Consider the following 19786-nt stretch of genomic DNA (forward strand, 5'->3'; position numbering starts at 1 on the left):
TCACAGCCCTCCTACCGATGATCCTAACTGACCTTCTCTTTCCTCGCTCTCTCTCCTCCTCCCCCTCTCCTCCCCCTACCTCCTTCTCTCCTGTCCAGATGCAAGGTGTGCCGTCCCCCCCTCCTATCATCATCACCATCACCGCACCCCGGCCCACTCCTTCCACGCTCCCTCTTACGACCGTCCCGCTCCCGAACGTCCCACCTACGACCGTCCCTCCTGCGACCATCCCACCTACGACCGTCCCCCCTTCAGCCGTCCTTCCTTCGACCGCCCTCCTTCCTTCGACCGCCCTTCCTTCGACCGTCCCTCCTTCAACCGTCCTTCCTTCGACCGTCCTTCCTTCGACCGTCCCTCCTTCAAGCTTCCCTCACACGAGCGCCCCATCTACGAGCGTCCCTCACACGAGCGTCCACCCCAGGACCAGAGGAACCCCCATCTCCGCGTGAACACCGGAAATCCGATCTACATGTTGGACCAGGAGGAGGTATTGCACTCCACACACCAGGAATACACTGATACTGAAACTGGTTTTACGATAGTTGAAATTGAAACACTTCAGGGGAGATCTTTATCATGTGGGAAATAAAAATAACTTATTTTTCAGCCTTTACACTGATAGAGGACGTACCACTCTCATGTAAAAAGAAGTATATATCAGTATATTTCATTTATTTTGACATCGAGCACATTTTATCACAATAAGTTGTGAGTTCCTAAATTCTCCCGCAAAAATGAAAGATTTAACAAACTTTATTGTAAAAATGTGTCAAAGCAAATGTAAAATGTATCAGAAATATTCTACTCTTCCATGATTACCCTCTAACTCATCATATGCTGTAAACATACACACGCCAATTAATATAATTAATTATGGAACATTAAAATCCCATATTACAGGAGTAATTGAATGTGTTACAGCTAAAACACTTTATAAACACATTATAAATCATTATACAGGGTTGGGTTCCTAGTAAACAGTTAAGTTTGAGTCTATAAAATGACTTAAAACTGCATTAATTGTTGTTTTTTTCACATGTGGGCAATACAACAAGCTGTAAACATGACATTGTCATATTATCACCTTATATATTTGCTTATTTAAGTCCAATATTCACTCTCCTTTTAGCTCTGTTTTGGTCTCCATCAACTAATGAGGGAAATACATTGTCGTTCATATAGAAATATTGATTATTGCAGCTTCAATTCATATGTTACTGTATCTCTTCTGTATGTTTTATTAGCAAAGAACAATTTACAAAGATCTGACACTGGATTGAGATTCTGTAATAATGTTATCTTACTCAAAGTAAAACGATATAAAAACGATCCTTTCTTGATCAATACAATGAATATTTTACTAATCGCTTCCTCGTGTCTTTTGGGTTAAAACAGGTTCACAGTGATTTGAGCACGGCCTGTTATAAGAAAGTTTCACACAGTCTTTGTGCTCGTTAAAAGACCGTACAGCGTACTTTACAGCCAATATGTGTTCAAAAGGAGGTCGGAGAGAGAATATATCCAGAGTTTATACCAGAGACTTGTCGCCTCAGGTTTGCTTTTGGGGGTTCACTTTCAAGGGCAGATGTTAATTCTTCTGGTTGGAAACTTTTGGCAATCCTCTGCATTGTGGTGTGTAAGTGAATCATAACTGTTTAACGAGTCACCTTGAAGAAAAAAGGGATTTATCCGTCTTTTACAAGTCTGTGAGTTGAATGAAAAGTTGAAAGGGACTGTTTTCAGCGTTCACTTCCCCAACCTGCCCGATCTCCGTACTTTCTGTGTCAGTTAGTTTCTTACATTTTCTTGAGTGATTAGTCGTAGGTTTCTGTCAGTACCATGGAATTATTTTGACGCGATGGCAAATTGGTCACTAAGTTAGGCTGAATGTCTGCCAGATCAGATGTCGTTTGTCCTGCAGTCTGAGGAGGGTCACATCGATTGAACGATCAACGATCAGGCTCATTGGCGATCTGATGGATTTCTGGCATGTCAGAAATGCGAGCAAAAAAGTTGCAGGTTCTTGTCGTTGAAAAAGTAGGATTAAAACTTATAGCGTGATTTAACAGAATGTACAGAATATTTAAGATTTAGGAATTAATATCAATAACACCCGAAGGCGGTGTAGACTTATTAATGCAAAGTACATCAGCTATGCTTTAAAGGAGAATGCTGGTGATATTCTTCAGTTTTCCTGTTGTCAGCAAATCTAGAAACACAAAAAGCAACAATGAATCTTGCCAACGGGCTGTTATGATATGATTCCTCTGAACAATTGACTTACAATGTTGTCCAAAAACTATTAAAAATACATTGATGAGCCAAACTGTTGCAATGGCTTACATAGTACTTCATAACCAGCATTGGCGCTGTAATTGATTTTGAATCAAGTCTTCCCGGTGCTCACAAGAGCACCCAATGTGTATCAATCCGCAGCTGAAAATAGTCCCAAACACATGTGCCGGTCACTCCTTGAGTAAAAAACATTATGGAAAGCAGGTTCAAAGTTCTTCAGGTTCAAGTTTTCCATTCATAGTTTTCTATAAATATAACTTTTTATCAGACAGAACATTGAAGTGCTGGTTGAAGCTTGGCTTACATGTAGCTGGATATATTTGAATGAAAGCGGTGTTCTTTTTCAGCCTGCAAGCATCAGGGGAATGGTTTAGCAGGAGTTTTGTTTTTCAGTTGTTTTAACACATTCACGTAGCACATTCAGAGAGCTTCACGGTGAATTCGTGATCTACTGCAGTTAAACTGGCACAATATACTTGTTAAGGAAACGAGAGAGAGAGAGCTCCCTCTCAGTTATTTTTATTCTGTGTTTTCCCCAGTTGATTTTCAGATGACTTGAAATGGGCACGGCAGTATGTTAGTGTTGATTAACTCGACTGTTTTTGCTCCCAAGTTCGTGCATGGATGTACCGAACACAGATAAGTGCACCACTTGTGAGTAAAATCTCATCTTGCTCTCTAGGCCAGGAGAGGGTACTGTTCCTCAACTTTTCTACCTCTGCTTTGCAACAAAATTAGTTCTGCACACGGAATTACACAGTTTAAGGCAAGACTGCTGATTTATAACACCACCATAAATGGACCAGAACAATGTAAAAGCCAAAGGCCAAAAGGTCAGCAGGTCTGTTATTAGACCAAACGCTGATATATTACAGGTTTCTAATTTGCTTTAAAGTCCTAAACTGCGGCGCTTTATAGAAATACAAAGGGATGGCTGCATGTCTGGGCATTTGGAAATATTTCATCTTACTTTTATTGTATTATAAAGTTCTCCGCCTCACTATTTGATGTATTTATATGTACTCAGTTTATTATACAGTACGTATGGTTTTTCACTGAGGCAAATTCCTATGTTCATCTATGCAAAGTGAGTCCACAAAGTGGTGCATCTTCATGTGGCCGGTCAAAGTGCACGGGTGGCGACTTCACCGCAGCGTGTGTGTGCACGGCTGCCGATAGCATTTCAACTTATCATCACTCAGAGACAGAGAGCGCGCTGTGATCCCGATAAGAGACCTGTGCCCGCTCCGGAGGGATTGAATGCAGAGCCCAGTTCAATTAATCAGAGCCCTATCTCTGTCTAATTGTGCCAATAAGGCAGCAGCTGTGAATGGATCGGAGGCAGGACTGACGTACTGATAGCCGTCACCTCGGCGACGGCGAAAGGCGTTAAATATTCATGCCTGTCACTCACCTCATGCAGAGCGGGTCTCTCTCTCTCTCTCTCTCTCTCTCTCTCTCTCTCTCTTCTTTTCTCTTTCGCACACACACACAATTTATTTCCATTTTTGTTTTAGATGGCTTCAGTGGCTCGGCAAAAAAAAGCAATCACACTGTACGTTTTCACAGTGGAGATATGGAGAATCAGCAGAGGGACCTTGTTCTTTATTCCCCCCATCGGTGCTGCTGCTTCTTGCACATTTTGATATCAGCCTTTCACCCCTTTGATTTTCTGTTTGCTTATATTGACGGTGAGGTCAACATCACCGGTCCGGTCCTTTGCTCTAGCTCTTTGTATCTCTGCCTCACCCTTGGGCTCAATCCTGCCCTCCATCGATCCTTTACTTTACCCTCTCTCTCTCTCTCTCTCTCTCTCTCTCTCTCTCTCTCTCTCTCTCTTTCTCTCTCTCTCTCTCTCTCTCTCTGTTGCCTCCCATCTCTCTCCTCTTTTTAATCTAATCCATCTGTTCCATCTCCTCTCTCTCCCCTCCCTACTCCGCCCAATCTCTCCCTCCCTGCCTCCTTCTGTCTCCATATTCATTGCTACCACACTTCCTCTCCGTCTATCTCACCCTGCCTTCCATCTCTCTTACTTTTTCTGCCCTCACCCCCCCCCCTTCTTCCCTCTCTCTGGGGTGACTGGCAGGAGTCCTTGGCTCTCCCACAAGCCACCTGTCTCTGTGCTCCTCACAGCTCCATTCACTAGCTGTTTTTTGTTTTGTTTTATGAATGGTGGCCATCAGGAAGAGGCAGGAGAGGCGTCCTCCCGAAGAACCGAGGTGTCGCTTCGGGGAACAAGACTCCTCTGATGTGTCTGAAATGTGTCACTATGGAAAGCTCTCGGTGTGTTCGGTTCATTGAACTGTTTCACTAGTGATGGAGTGGAGGCACTTCTTGAGGCTAGAATGGGATTACACCCTCGCTGACATGGCTCATTTTAATTGTGAAGGATAATAGATGCGCTGACATGACGTGTTGTCTGAGTGGCACGTTTTGACACTGTACATCTGGGGGCAAAATACCCTTGAAAGTAAAAACAGAACGCCTGTGAAATTACAAAAATGCTGATTGAAAACCCCTATAATTACAGTGCCCTCTCCCGCTAGTTTCTTTTCTTCTTGTCATTCAGCACTCAGAAGTGGACGTGACTTCTATACTATCTCTCTTGAGCTTCTGTACTGTGTGTGATTGGCAGAACATTCTTTCCAATGCAGTCGAGGCAAGAAAAGAAAATATGGAAATGTGCCACTTAGAAAACAAGCGAGCATGCAGCCGAAAGCAGCAGAACACGTTGCTTAGTGTTACTATGTCTGTGTGATCACATATTAGGATTAGAAGAAGAATATTTTTTTGTACAAAATGGATGCAGTTCAACACTTTCACAGTTACGTTTAGTGTTCAATACTCTTTGGCCTTATGTGTTTAAGCAGTATGTGTTGTGGCTGCAGCAGAAAGAAGGAAGAGAAGTTGTGAGTGGAACTGAAACACTTTGCTTTCCTTTTCTTCAGCTCCTCACTTGTGAGCATCTCCTACTTCGCGTCTCGTGTGATAGTAAACTGAACAGCTTTGGGCTGTTGGTCAAAACAAGTCATTTGAAGATGTCAACTTGGGCTTTATGAAACTGTAATATGTATTATTTACTATTTTATGACAAGTTATAGACGATCCCCTTATAATTGAGAAATTACTTTGCATATTAAGTGATTACGGAAAAATAATTGTGAGTTGCAGCGGTAGTGTGTGTGTGTGTGTGTGTGTGTGTGAGCAGCAATGCACTGATTCCTGATAATTTTAAACTAATAGATTCATAGTGTAGATTTATAATTGATATTACTTTGACTTTGGACATCTAATGTGATAATGACATCATCATATTTCAATCATTTTGACGTCTAACACATTTAAAGACATAGTAGTTTTAGGAATGTGGAATGCGTTAATGAAGCAGGCTGGTTATGAACCACCTCACTAATTGGGTCACTTCTGGGTTGGAAAAATGCGGGGGATTTTGTGAATAAGTAAATAAACACATTTTCTGGACCTGCCATTTCTTTGACTTTTAAAATATTATCTGAGATCTTGATCTGAGAAAATTCACTCCCATTTTCGTCACTGCTGAATCTCTCTGCCGGCTGCTCTGCCTCTTTCTGTCCTGTAGGGGGAGTGAGAGGGCTGGCAGCGATGTCTGCCTGCCATCCTGTCCTCCTCTTCCTCCTCCTCCTCCTCCTCCTCCTCCTCCTCCTCCTCCTCTCGTCTCACATTAATCTAAGGTGACAGAGTTCCATATACCACCGCCACGCACCAGCGCCCTGTCCCTCAAGTCATGTGTCCGGGCTGAGCTAACCCCAACTGTGCCAGTGTTACGCAAGAAAAAACCTAACGGGGGGGGGGGGGGGGGGGGGGCACAAGCCTTCTTTGCAAAATGTTAGAAAGAGCTGGGGAATATCCACGCTATAACACACTGACAAGTGGATGTATTGCTGTAACAATTTAGAATAAATGGAATCGTTGAGTACATTGCCGTCCTTGGTAAAAAAAAAAGCCTTCCTTTGCATGTTGGAGGTCCCATTCGCAGCTTTGATACTGAATTTGAAAGCATTAGCGCATGAGCCGGTGTGCAAACAAGCCGCAGCGCCTCGGTGGCTTCGGCCTGTAGCTATACTGTTGTCAGAGTGCATGAAGAGCGGCTCAGAGGTGGATGGTGTGTTTGCTCGTGGCCCTGAGGAACACGTTCAGGTGGCTACCGTGTGGGAGTTGGAGGGATTAATTATGTGATGAATGTAGGTGGGCAGTGAGTCTCAGAAGGGAAGAGAAAGGTTGATTGTTTTAGTAAGATGGCTGACCTGAACCCCTGAGGCGATGTTAACATTAAAAAAAGTCTTGATATTTGAGTAACTATTACATTCCAATTTAGTAAAAGTCGTCACTCACTCAGGAATAAAACCTTTTTCAAAAGGTCATCTTGTACATACAAGGGTTTAAATGGCCTTTATCTCAGCGTTTTGATTAATTCGCCTATCCCTGTGGATAGTGTACAGTTTCTTTTCTCCAATACCTTGGAGGCAGCTGGACAAAGAGGAAAACTTGGCCTAATTTGTCTCCTGCCAACTTACCGGGAGACACTGCCAGATCTCCATGACCTTAAAAGCAATCCTCCATCATTCATCAGTTTTATTAAGAGGGATTGTTTTTGGCCAGATCTGTCTCTGTGGTGTGTGGACACTTATGGGTGGTTTGAACTTTTCCTATGCACTTAGTATTCACAAGAAAGCGTAATAAACCAACTCTACTAACATTTACATTCTTAGTGTTTATTTGATGGTCTCATTCATTAAAAGCCTTCAGTTGGTACAACCGTAGCAAAGCCGAGATATATATCACTTCTCTCACTTCTCTCGTGTGTGTGTGTGTGTGTGTGTGTGTGTGCATGCTGAGGTGAAATTTATTTTTGTATTTGTGCAGGTGTTTGGGCAAATTTTTGTTATTACCTGCTTGTGTGTGTGTTTGTGAATGTGTGTTTTTGTGTTTGAGCCAGAGTTAGACAGTCAGCAGTGTTTGATTACTGCCCCGTTAAGAAATAATGGATTGCACTGTTTTCGCACACACACACAATATTTCTTTCAGTATTGCAGACACATACAGTAGACGCTCCCTCGCTTCTCTTTCCTTCTCACACAGACTTGTACTTTCTTTCACACACACAAACACACGTACTCATACACAACATCCCACCATATTCCCCTGCTCCTCACAGCTGGGCCTGAGGAAGCAGTAGTGACATATGGGCAAGCCAGCCTGCAGCATCGCTCAACTCAACCTGCCAAGCTGAACAAAAACAGCCTCCCTCTTCAGATCAATGGCACTCCCTTCCCTTCCCTTCCTTTCCTCTCCCTTCCTTCCTCTACCACCGTCTCTTCCTCTTCCTCCCTGCCTCCCTTGTTTAATACCACCATCGCACAATCTATTCTCTACCGTCCACGCGTGGAGCGGCTTCTGTCACGTACAACGAGGCACAGTCGTTAGCTTCTGACTGATATCTAACAAGCATGTACATTTTTAATTTTCAGATTGTTCAATTTGAATCAGAAATGGGTCGATTTCAGCCCTGCCCATTACAAAAGTCGTCATGGATGCTTGAGTCCATCAGGCGTACAGTTTACAGTTCCAATTGTATTCAATTGATTGCTGCACTACTAAAGTCAACAGTGCCCAAGCAGCACCTTAAATGAAATGTCCAGCCGCAGATACACTCTGACTCATTCATGGTGGCGGCATTAGCCAAAGCTACCTAACTAACTAGCCGGCTGTATGCTAGTTAGCTAACTAGCTTGGTTCTTCCACCAAGATTTACTGCTGCACTGGTTACAGAAATTACTAGTAATAACTGGTTACATAACTAACTGGTTAAATAACTGGTAACAGAAAAGTGTTCACTCACCTGGCGATAGCAATGTGCGTTCCTACGCTGTAACAAGAGTTTGTGAAAGAAGCATTAAGTTGTTACGTTTTTGTCATTTACTCTGGCTCTCTATGCTAAGTAGAATGGGAATGTCCGATCTACGTCTATTTTATATCTCATTATTCTATTTCTATGGATGTAATGTACTTTTTAGGGTGTAGCCAATCATCTACAGTTTACCTCAGTTAGAAAATTGAGAGACTCTTGTTTGATAAGCACCAGATAAGAGACAGGAACTAAATCAGTGAGGCACATATGTGTTACAATAGGTTAAATGTAATGAGAGAGCCCCGGTGCAGTAACACGATCCGACAATTTCTCAAACTTTCTGATAGCGATAGCGTTCTTCACAAACACTTCACGCAATGTTTGACCTGGGGCATCTCACCCCTCTCTGTCACAGAGGGCTTTGACAAGATCGGCCATTCGGAACAGGTAAAAATTACACTGAGTTCTAAATTAAATTGCTCCTTTTATATCTGTGTGTGAGGTGGTGTAAGTGCGCCATCTGAATTGCCAAAAAAAAGTCAGAGTGCCAGCCTAATGCTGCCTCTCTGTGGGGGCTGAGTGCAGGCCTGCCAGCTCCGTGTGCCCACTCACGGCAACCCCAGCGCCGGTGTTATGTCAGCTGCAGACCCCGTGACATCTGACGACTCAAAGCCTGCCACACGCAGCGTAAAAACGGCCTCCAGGTGTTTTCACCCCCCACTGGAAGCAGATGTGGGGTGCTTATTTGTGGGCTGATGTGTGAGGGTGGGGGAAGGACGGCATGCTGACTCCCTGTGTCAAGTTGTCTCTGATGAATTGCACTGGGCATGGCAGCAGCAGGGGGGGAAGATGAGTGGGCTTGTACTTGTTCAAGTAGATGTGATTTAGGAAAATTACCATATTTAACTCCTTGTGTTGGGTGGTGTTGACATCTAGATGGCCTGTCAATAATTTCACTTTTTAAGAGTAATGGATATCAGATACTTTTAGCTATTATAGTGTACAGCTTATACACTCCATGTATGCACCATTTTATTTGGAGTCCAGTGCATAAGGATAAAGATTTTGAGGGCTTGATCGGTACGGAAAAGACACAAACCTGTCCCTCCTCTTATCAAACATGTATTTTTTGTAACCTTCTCACAACTCATACTGTAGATAAAAGTAAACGCAGCCCGTTTGTCTCTTCCGGATTCCATGGCAACAGCTGAAAATCTGGACAGAGAGAAGCATTATAAACAGGAAGGCAATTCAGGCACTCCAATACACAAGTAACAAAGAGGAAAGAAAGATTAAAAAGCCAACGTGTTTCAACCACTGTAGGACCAAATGGGTGTGGCCTCACCTATGTAGTAGCAGCAACCAATGGGAGACAATCATATGATCAGAATTAAAAATAATAACACAAAATAACATGAGATGATAAAACAGGAAAGCCTATACAGAGATAAGGAAAAAAAATACAGAAAATGTGAGGTCTGTTCCCTTATTGGCGCCAGGAGACTTTGACGCATCCTGTCAATGAATCCAAAAAGCTTCCTTAGTGTCCCTCCCCCTGACCAAAGGTTTAATGTGTTCAATGCCCTCAATGCAACAATAATCATAAGCATTGTCACACTCACTACAGTGTCTAGCCATGGGATAATCTCCATTCCTAATTATAATGGCATTGTAATGCCATGAATATGCCACTGAATGTCACAATGCTAATGATTTCTCATTGCGCAGTGAAGGCATTGAACACATTACACCTTTGGTCAGAGGGGGGAGAGAGAATACAGAAGCTTAACCAACATCGACTGGATACGTTAAAGGTGCTAAATTCTAAATTCAGTGCATATCTATGATTGAGGGATTGCCTCCGCACGGCTCTCAACATGATGGCGACTGAGCCGGTGGCTAGAAGCTAACGGTGCCAACAGCACTAAACAGTGCAAAGAATGGCAGCAGTGCTGACAGAGATAACAGTGTTCACCTGACATAAGGAATGCGGGTTAGAATTGTGACTTACGAGGCGCTACACAAACGTTGAAGGGCCGAAAGTCCTGCACCCGTGATAGTTTGCATATTCCAGCTGCGTGTCACGGCTCTTTTATACATCACGCGTGCCAGAATGACTTCTGCAAAAGATACATCGTGGCTTATAGCTCCTCATGCAAGCCTCCTCGTTCCTCTTGTGCATTTTAGGAATAGGGATGTCCTTCAAGACGGAGCAGCCCAAGCCAGAAGATCAAGGGCACAAGGAGGCACAAATAAACCCGGAGAGCCCATTGAAGCAGAGCTGGCACATTGCTCAGTCAGGCATTATGAAACCACTTTGCTTAATACGTATATTTAGAAACACCATAAAGCAACATGGTAGCAGTATGCCTCTGTGGCTTTATATGCGTTCCCGATCAATGAAGAGCTGGTTGATAGTGAGGTTAATTCAGGTTTACTGTTACTCATTGGCACTAAAGCATATTCAATTAGTCTAACAGAGAGCTCGGCCACTCTCCGCTGGTGTTTCTTACATTAATCTGGCAGAGAGAATTAAAAGAGGTTTAGAGAAAAGCTTGGCGCACTGACAAGACTTGAATTTAAATTGAAGCCAAATGCATTAAGAAGACTTGAATATAGATGGGTGTCTTTTTAGGTTTTTTCCTCGTCCAATAATGTCACGGTGGTATGAGGATATTCTCAGTCATTGGCTCTTCTAATCTGAAATCTGCACGTTAACGTCACACATGTTGCCCTCTGTAGCAGTCAGAGGCAAGAGATGCTGAGGACATCGTCACGTCAACATGCTATGCTACTATGCTAGCTTGCCAACATTTACAATGATAGCATGCTATGCTAATGTTGATATATCATGTGTCCTATCATGAACTCGAGTGTTAGCCCAATGGAAATGTTGACCTGCTGGTGGCACTGCATGAAACGTTAGAAGATCTGCAAAGCCCTTTTGATTCTTCTTCTGTATACAATGAATTTTTGAAGCAAAATGTTATAGTAATCAGTCGTAGATATTTAATTCAAGATCAAAGTAGAGGACACAGATAAAATAACTTGATAAATGACAAAACCTCTCCCAGTGTAATTGCCCCCAACAAAAGGAAAACTCAACATACACGCTCTGTGCATTCTCTCACTGGACTCATAAAGAATGGCTGCTGCTTAATATATTTTTCATCAAGCCGTTTGTACTGTGATCACATCACAACAAGCAATATGCTGGTTCCGAGATAGCACTGCATTACAAAGTCGTTTTGTGCACTTGGGTTTCACAAACAGCAAAGTGGAGAGTAATCATGTCTGCAGTTGATTTATGGTGCGTGTCTGTGATTAAGTTTGATATAGAGACGGGTATGAACGGGATCCCGATGCCGAGTTGTGAAGCATCATCTGCTTTGTCGGTCTGACTAGATTACGCGTGTGGTGGTGTGTTCACGTGTCCGATGTGATTAGTAACTTGAAGTGGAGCAGCGTCTGCATTCAATTTTCATGTGCCCCCTCTCACTTTATTGGACACACATCTGGACGTTAAAAACAAAAAAAAGTAGTAAGATGCAGGCACCCTCACACCGAAATAAACCTCCACTCCTCCAGCCTGTTTGCATCCTAACAGAGCCCCTCGGCTGTCTTGTGGGACATTATGGCTCAGTGTGACCTGCCAGTGTCCTTCACTGTTGTTGGCATCGCTCCCAAAGCCCCCCAGGCTGCACTATCCTGCGCTGCTCTCTGCAGTTAGCCCCATCTTCTAACACTGCCTGTCTGTGTTCACACCAGCTCTTTTATGTCCCGATGTTGCGCTTCTGTTAGACGCCAGTCTCGATGGGACACACTCGGTGGCACAGCAGTATGGTATCAGAACACAAACGAGGCTGCTATCATTTCAACAGACTCCTTCACTTATGTCAGTAAGGTACACATAGAGGACAGTGGCTGCAGTTCATTTCTAAAGGACTGAAGCTATATGTTTGAAACAATCACTATAAATACATTAATCTGCATTTGTTAAAGCTGCTATAATATTTATTTTTTTTGGCTTTCCTAACTTTGTAACACAAAATGTGACAAATGAATATACATAAATGGACTGGATTGTTACTAATTTAAATAATGGTAACAGATTCCCGGTCAAGCAATTTGAGTCAGTATTGAACTGATATCCGATATTAGTATCAGTATTGGTGCATCTGTAATATTTTACTCAAGAGTTGGTGGAGACAAAAACAGAGCTAAAAGCATTAGCTAAGTAATAATACACTCCCTGGCCACTTTATTAGGTACATGTATGCAATCTAATGGAATCCAGTGCAGCAGCTCTGTCACAAGTTGTACATTTACGAAGCTTGTAATGATTCGTTTTTTTGTTAAAACTTTCCGATATATGATCGTTGCTGAGCTTGTAGTTTGTGGTGATGTTGCACTATATTGAAATGTATTTCTAATATCGTTCGCCAATGTTTTTAAATGCGGTGTGCAAAACATTAGAAACGCTTCTCAATTTAATGAAGTCCAGTTCAACACCCCTGCACGCTACAAGCTCAATTATAAACCTATAGTTGAAGTAATACCTCTTTTTTTTATTAAGGTAGAATTTTTGGCTGTGCTGCTCTGTTGGATTGCATTCGATTTTACAAGTGTACTTAATAGAGTGGTCACTAAGTGCACTCAGTATACTATGCTACATATAGCTAAAACTAATGCGGTCTAATACACCAGCTTTCACCAATCAATCACATCGAAGTGTGCTATTTTGAAAGGAAACATCACCATGGATTTCTGCAGTCATTTTTTATTTGTATTTGTTTCTCGGTGTTCTGGGGCCCAGTGCCACCAAAGCACTAGCTTTGGTGTTCAGTCAAGATTTATGGCTCTGTACTTTACACTATATGCTGTATATTTTCTGAGTGTAACTGTGTTTCAACAGGACCAGTGTTTCTGATTAGTGTGGCACATTCTCCCATTTATTTTCCCTCAAGTCTCACTTTTATGAATTCAGGGACTGTGGGGCCAAATGTAGCAGAGCTGTGAAATGTGGTTTTATTTTTCGATATACGTATATATTTTCTTTTCTTTTTTCTTTTGATTTTCAGTTCCTTCAGATCAGACATAATGTATCATACAACGAACTGCTGTGGTGGATTTTGAATTCCAGCTTTCTCTCTTACCAGACCAGCCCTTCTTGCTTTTACTTTTGTTGAATGATGCGTTACGACTTTAAAGAACAGGATCAGACTGATTTAACTTTGGATATATTTCTTGAATTTCATCTACTTGGTTGCTGTTGACAGTTGCTTTAATCAAAGGTTTATACATTACATTACATTACAGTCATTTAGCAGACGCTTTTATCCAAAGTGACTTACAATAAGTGTATTCAACATAGGTTTTCAAGAGAACTACTAGTCACCAGAAGTCATAAGTGCATCTCCTTTTTTCAAACAAGCATCTAAGAGCATAAACCAGAGCGAAAGTACAGTGCAGAAACAAACGAATACAATAAGTGCAACAAACTAATGCGAATACAATAAGTGCAACAAACTAGTATGAATATAATAAATGCTAAGTAAGTGCTAAGTGGAAGGCTCAGGGTAGGCCTTCTTGAAGAGGTGAGTTTATCAGTTCATTCGTTATTTTGGCTTCCTCGCTGGCACCTATTGTACATCTCTTTAGCATCTGTTTGTTATCAGCCATTTGAATAATTTCCGTCTATTTACTCTGTTTTCTGACCATGAAATGCTGAAAGATTAATTTAGTCCACAGCTGTTCTTACAACTATTAGTCATCAGTATTTTTCAAAGACAAAGAGGAGGACAAGTAGTGTTCAGTTTCACTTGTGTGTGTTCATATTCAGTACTTCAGCAGTGTGTGCTTGTGTACTGACCTTGTGATCTCTCCGTGCAGGTACACCCTTTGCTGATGCGCGAGAGGCGCTCCGAGTCTCACAGGAACAAGCTACTGCGGCGGACAGTCAGCGTTCCTGTTGAGGGGAGGCACCATCCCGAGATGGGTGAGCACACAAACCTTTAAATATTCTAATCACGGTCTTAGTCAAGGTCCAACAAAGTGCTATTTTCTTTCTTCTCTCCCTTTTAAAAAAATCAAATGATATTAAACTTTTGAACATGCCAGCATGAAGTATGTGACTGACTTTATGGAAATAGTTTTGCTCTCAACTTCTCTTCATTCTTGTCCATTCTGGTTTTTAAGAAAAAAACCATTATCACCTGTGTTACTTTAAGTTAGCCTGCTTATGATAACAGGATAGTTGCATAGCAACGGCAATGATGTAAAGATCCTTGCATCCTTTGAGCCGTTACTCTCTGTGTGACGAGCAGCACTCACAGCAGCACTCTGCCTCTGAGCGGAGATGAAAGCATCCCATCTGATCGCGGCTGAAGACAGCTGTTTTCTTTCCACCAGATTTTGCCTCGATGTTCTTAGGTTGGGTGATTTATCAGTTATCTTGCTTTGAAATGAAGTGCATGTATTGATACCTTGATGATCATGCATATCTTTTGAGCTCTCTGTCTCTTTATTTCTTTTCTCAATCTATACAGAAGTTTTATTTTCTCACTCTTCTTTCTCGTTCTCCTCTCTGCTTTCATATCTCTGTGAAGCTGACCCTCTGATAGCTGCCTGTCTCTGTTTGTTTTGTCTGTCTCGGTCTCTCCGGGCCCGTCTACAAATGTCCCGCTCAGTTTCTCCCTCTTCCTCCACCTCTCTCCGTCTCACTCAGCTATTTTAAGGGCTTCCCTTGCGACGTCCCCCCTCCGTCTATGAATCTGCCGTTGCTGCCACCTCAACAGTTGTGCTGATTCAACTGGATAAATATTTCCCTCAGTTTTCCTATGAGTGACTCTCTGACCTCGAAGCAGTCAAGCACTGACACATCAGTTGACATGGTCCCTCCACGCTGTGACATATGCTGACATAGCAATGCCAGTTCATGATGCCCAAGCATCGTAAATATATTCACGTATTAGCATGCTACGCTACAGGCCATAATGCACTGACACCATTGTGGACCATCTGTGGTCACTAGGCCAAAAAGAGATTAATGCGCCACAGGCAATTAGTAATTATGAGATCAACAAAAAAGTAAATGGAGGGTGTCATTAGGTCTACAGGGAGCCACATGACCTATTTTATAGAATTCCCTGACACATAATGTTGAGCTGACGAAGGTTCAGCACCTCTAAAACGCTAACACTTTATATCTCGCTTGTTTAATTGTACAAAAACCCAAAATGTGCATTGGACACGTAGTTGTTTCCAGTGGAAATGACTGCACATAACTTCGTGCTAAGCTAAGCTAACCTGCAGTAAGCTGGCGGTATGGGTGCATATTTACCGTACAGACACGAGAGTGATATTAGTCTTCTCATCTAACTCTGGCAAGAAAGCAGAGAAGTGTATTTCCCAAAATGTCGAAGTGCATCTTTAATTAATAAATATCTCTATGGCTTGTGTCAGTGTTCGGGTCCAGTGCCGTGTCCCCCTCAGCACATCTAAGGGGGAAGCTGCACGCACGATCGTTCACTATCCTTTGCAATAGCAGCAGCATATTTTATGACCACTCTCTCCTACCACCTCTGTGAGAGCGGCATGTTGGCCGTCACCTCGGCAGTGGTGCGATATACAGGAGGGGCTTGCACAAAAAAGCATCATACAATCATACAAAAAAGAAAATTCCGTACATTTCCATCATGGTTGGCTTTTATTTTGAAATGAACCCTTGATAATGTCAGTGTCAACAATTAGTATTAAAGCCATGCTCTCCCGACTGAGCAACACAGGAGCACAGTTCAAGGGGGAAACCAGGACCCAAACAATACAGAGGTCAAGCGATGAAGGTAATTCAATTCAGCTTCCATTGAACACATTTTGGAAACATTAGGGACCATTAATTCGTTTCCAAAATGAGGAGTGAGTCGTGTCTTTCACAAAATTGAAAGACATGACCTTGCTATCATCAATGGATTCAAATTCTGTCCGTTCACAATGTGTCCATGTTTGGTGAGAAGATTAAACCGCAGCTGCTGCAGCTGCCAAACATCCATGTGTTTGTGACAACATTAATACATCAGCCTTGATTCATTATTCATCAGAGGGGTAAAAGCCTGCGTTTTTCACAAGATATTGATGAATGGAGACATTTGACAACAATCCCAGCTGGATGCCTGATGTAGTGACAAGATATCGGGCTCCACATTCGATATGCGATTAGTCAAACGCATAGTGCATCAATAGGTTTTGTTCACTCCTGCGTCGTAACACATCAGCACATAAGCACACGCATTCATTTTTGTCTTGCTTTCACTTTTTCTGTACCTTTAAGGTTCCATAAAAGATTTCAATTTGAAGAGGTAATTAACACATAATGACGACATTCATTTTGCTGGATAATTACAGTGCAGCATAAGCATTTTATGCAAATATGAGGCTTAATTAACTTTTCATGATCGTGACAGAGGAAAATGATTTTTCCTAATTAGACAACAAAATAGTTCTTCCTCTTGTGTTGGTTTTATGTTTTGTTGCAGACAACTAAGAATGAAATTCATTATAAATCGACTGCATTATTACATATTGTATATATATAGGATTACTGCACTTATGACTAAATGACAAAATGAGATGTTACATTAAGTTTCTGATTGAGCTTCAGTTCAGGTATAAAATGGACTTCATTGTATGGAGATTAGAGTCCAACTGATGCTGGATTTCTGAGGCTGATAATATCTTTAATATTATTCTGATAATGATGAATTGGCTGATATTTACGTATATCTTTAGCATGACTACACAATGTAAGCACAGTTTATGGCAATGAACCCCCAAATTTGGTTTAACAAAGCTATACTCCGCAGAATATTTAGCAGTTCAATAGATATTGTCATAAAAGATGACAGTAATACTCTCTCGTTTCCCTTAAGGTGAGAAACTACAGGCACTGGTCAATCTTGAGATTTTGGGCTATTTTATTGGAAAGAAAACATCTAAAATACACATTTGGGTTTTTATTTTACTACTTTGTCTATTTGCATCTGCAGATTTCTCCAAAATGTAGCATAAGATAATGCCTCATTTGCATATTTAATACTACTTTCTAGGAGAAACTAGGTTTCATGTTGATATCTATTAGTTACTATTTCTAACCTATTAACCTGAGTCCAATTTTACAATCCATGTATTTAGAGACTGTTTTCGCTCTTTTTTTATTTCATACTCTCCACTTCAGTAGTACTCACACATACCAAACTTTCCACTTTCATTCCTATCTGTATTCTGAAGGTTTTTACTGGGGGGGGGTTGTTCATATATCATTCATAGCCTGACTTATAGAACATTTTATTCCTAAAAACATGATGGAAATTGATTTGTTTATGGCTGTTGACAGTATTTTTCTGATTTATGGATTGTTACAAAGAGGCATCAAAAATTCTCTCTGTAAAAACCTTTGACTCTGATATGGCAACAACATGAAACAAGGTAATGCTCATTTGCATTGTTAAACATACGATTTCAGACAACTTGTAATACAAAAAAATAATTGTCTGCCGATACCTATTGGTTAAAATGTTTACCCTGTTCACCTGTTCCATCTCTCCTCTATCGGTAATGTATCTGCACAGCCTGATGTGCGGTGAGGACACATTCCTAACTTCCATTGCATTATGAGATGAACAGTCCTTCATATGTCAACAACAGTTGTTGTAGTGAGATGCACAGTGGGCAATCAAAAGTAAAGCATGTGTATTCTCTCCCTCTCTCCCTCATTAACCTCTCCAGAAAGCAATGTGATAATCCCCATTAATAAATTTGGCCTTTAATGTTTTGTGTTAAAATTGTAAATTGACTTCATCTAAGTCTGCTCTGTTATCAGAGGAACCTTATTATCTGAATGACTTAGCCGCAGGGAGAAACCCCCCTCCCCCCCCCCCCCCCCAGGGAGAAACCCCCCCCCCCCCAAACAACAAGTTGATTGGTTGTTAACGTTGGCTGAACAGTTTTTCAGCAACAGTGGTTTAAACATACGAGACTTCTCCTCAGTTCGTCCTTGTAGATCTCACTTCTTCCTTCAGCCATCTCAGCTTAGCAGACTATTGTGATAAAGCAGGCTCAGCCAAGCAGTCGTTCCTTAACAATGTGTGACCTTCATACAACGTTTGAACAGTGTATTTCAGCACCGATGCTGCATTCTGGGCATCTTTCTTTTCAGTGTCTGCTCTTAGAATTTATTCAAGATTTAGATATAAATAATACAGCATCGGCGTTGATACTAGATTTTGAACCTCCTCCTAACCCTATACTGTCATTCTCCCCATCCTGCACTTTCTATTCTGTCCCACCGCACAGCCTTTAACCCGTTTCCTCCCTGCTCCACAGTCCTGACACCATCCCACTCCCCTCACCCACTCAACAAAGACACAGTAAATTAATATCAGAAAAGACACGGCACATTAGACGAGCATCATGAGTCACTCCGATCTGTCAACTCAGGAAGACTTAAACAAAAGAATATAGATGATTTCTCTGAATAAATTTAGTGTCCTTGTTTTAAGGCAAACGTTCCTCTTAGGTAGTTAACAAGAAAAAATGCACCACCCGATAGATTTACATTTTCTGTTTGCTTGAATACATGTAGACATAAAAGACAAGTAATTAGACAAGTTTAGGGCACTTCCACATTGGCTTTACTTTTCATAACCAAAGGTTGCCGCCTGGTAGAAATGGGTCTGACCTAGGACTCTGCAATATGTCGAATTAAGTTAAATCTTTGTTTTTACACAATGTCAAAAATGTCTACATGTTGTAAATCGAGTTATTACAACACGCACAAAGAGAATACTTTCAGTCAAAAAGCAACATACGTGATTGCTCGCTTCATTAGCTGCCTTGATACGCGACTGTCCCGTATACTGAGACATCCACGGTGGACAGATGCACTCGTTGTGCCACAGTTTATGGGACTGTTGTAACTCGTGGTGGCTGCCTTACGAGCTGTCGCATCTACGAGAAGGAGAAACAGAAACAGAAAAAGACTATGCACCCTAATATGAGATTATGAGCTCTTGATTTTAGTTTGTTGAAGAGGTATATTCTAATGAGTATTCTGCTCCATCAGCACAGGATAACCTGTATTTTATTATTTAAACATACATACCAATGACAGCCTTGCGAGTGGAGACATTATTTTCTTGCTTCACTGTCTTGCATCTCAAATCTCATCATTGTTTTGCCAAAATTGGTCTCGCATAGCCAGACGTTTCTCCACAGCGCTGTGTCGGCGCTAAAGAAAGGTCTGGCTCCACAAACTATTATTCTGATATAAAGCGGGAGAAAATCTCTGGCTTGTTTGTATTTTTTAAAGGCTCAAAATTCTGAGTATTACTATAGCAGCCAATAACTATTTGCTGGTTTGAGAATTTTGCACAGCTGGGTTTATTTATGGATGTTTTGCACGTTTTTTCCCCCTCTGGGATAAACTTGTCTTCACTGGAATTGTAAAAGGAAAATACAAACTTTACAAACTTGCTAGCCTATAGGTGAATGTTTGATACGTTTAAGCATTGCTGCAGTATCACTTTAAAGGTATACTTGTGTTTGTGT

General features: G+C 41.6%; 1 protein-coding gene across 1 annotated transcript in view; it reads left to right on the top strand.

The window, feature by feature from the left end:
* The first annotated feature begins 454 nt into the window (after positions 1–454).
* Positions 455–19786, top strand: part of syngap1b (synaptic Ras GTPase activating protein 1b) — a 90493-nt gene continuing 71161 nt past the window's right edge. The window contains exons 1-2 of the mRNA XM_076106848.1: positions 455–487; positions 14075–14180. Coding sequence (XP_075962963.1) covers positions 470–487; positions 14075–14180 — 124 coding nt within the window. The 5' untranslated portion in view covers positions 455–469. The remainder of the gene's footprint in view (positions 488–14074; positions 14181–19786) is intronic.

Source organism: Anarhichas minor, unplaced genomic scaffold, assembly GCF_050575085.1.
Source record: "Anarhichas minor isolate MPS153535 unplaced genomic scaffold, ASM5057508v1 ptg000035l, whole genome shotgun sequence".
NCBI classification, from domain to species: Eukaryota; Metazoa; Chordata; class Actinopteri; order Perciformes; family Anarhichadidae; genus Anarhichas; species Anarhichas minor.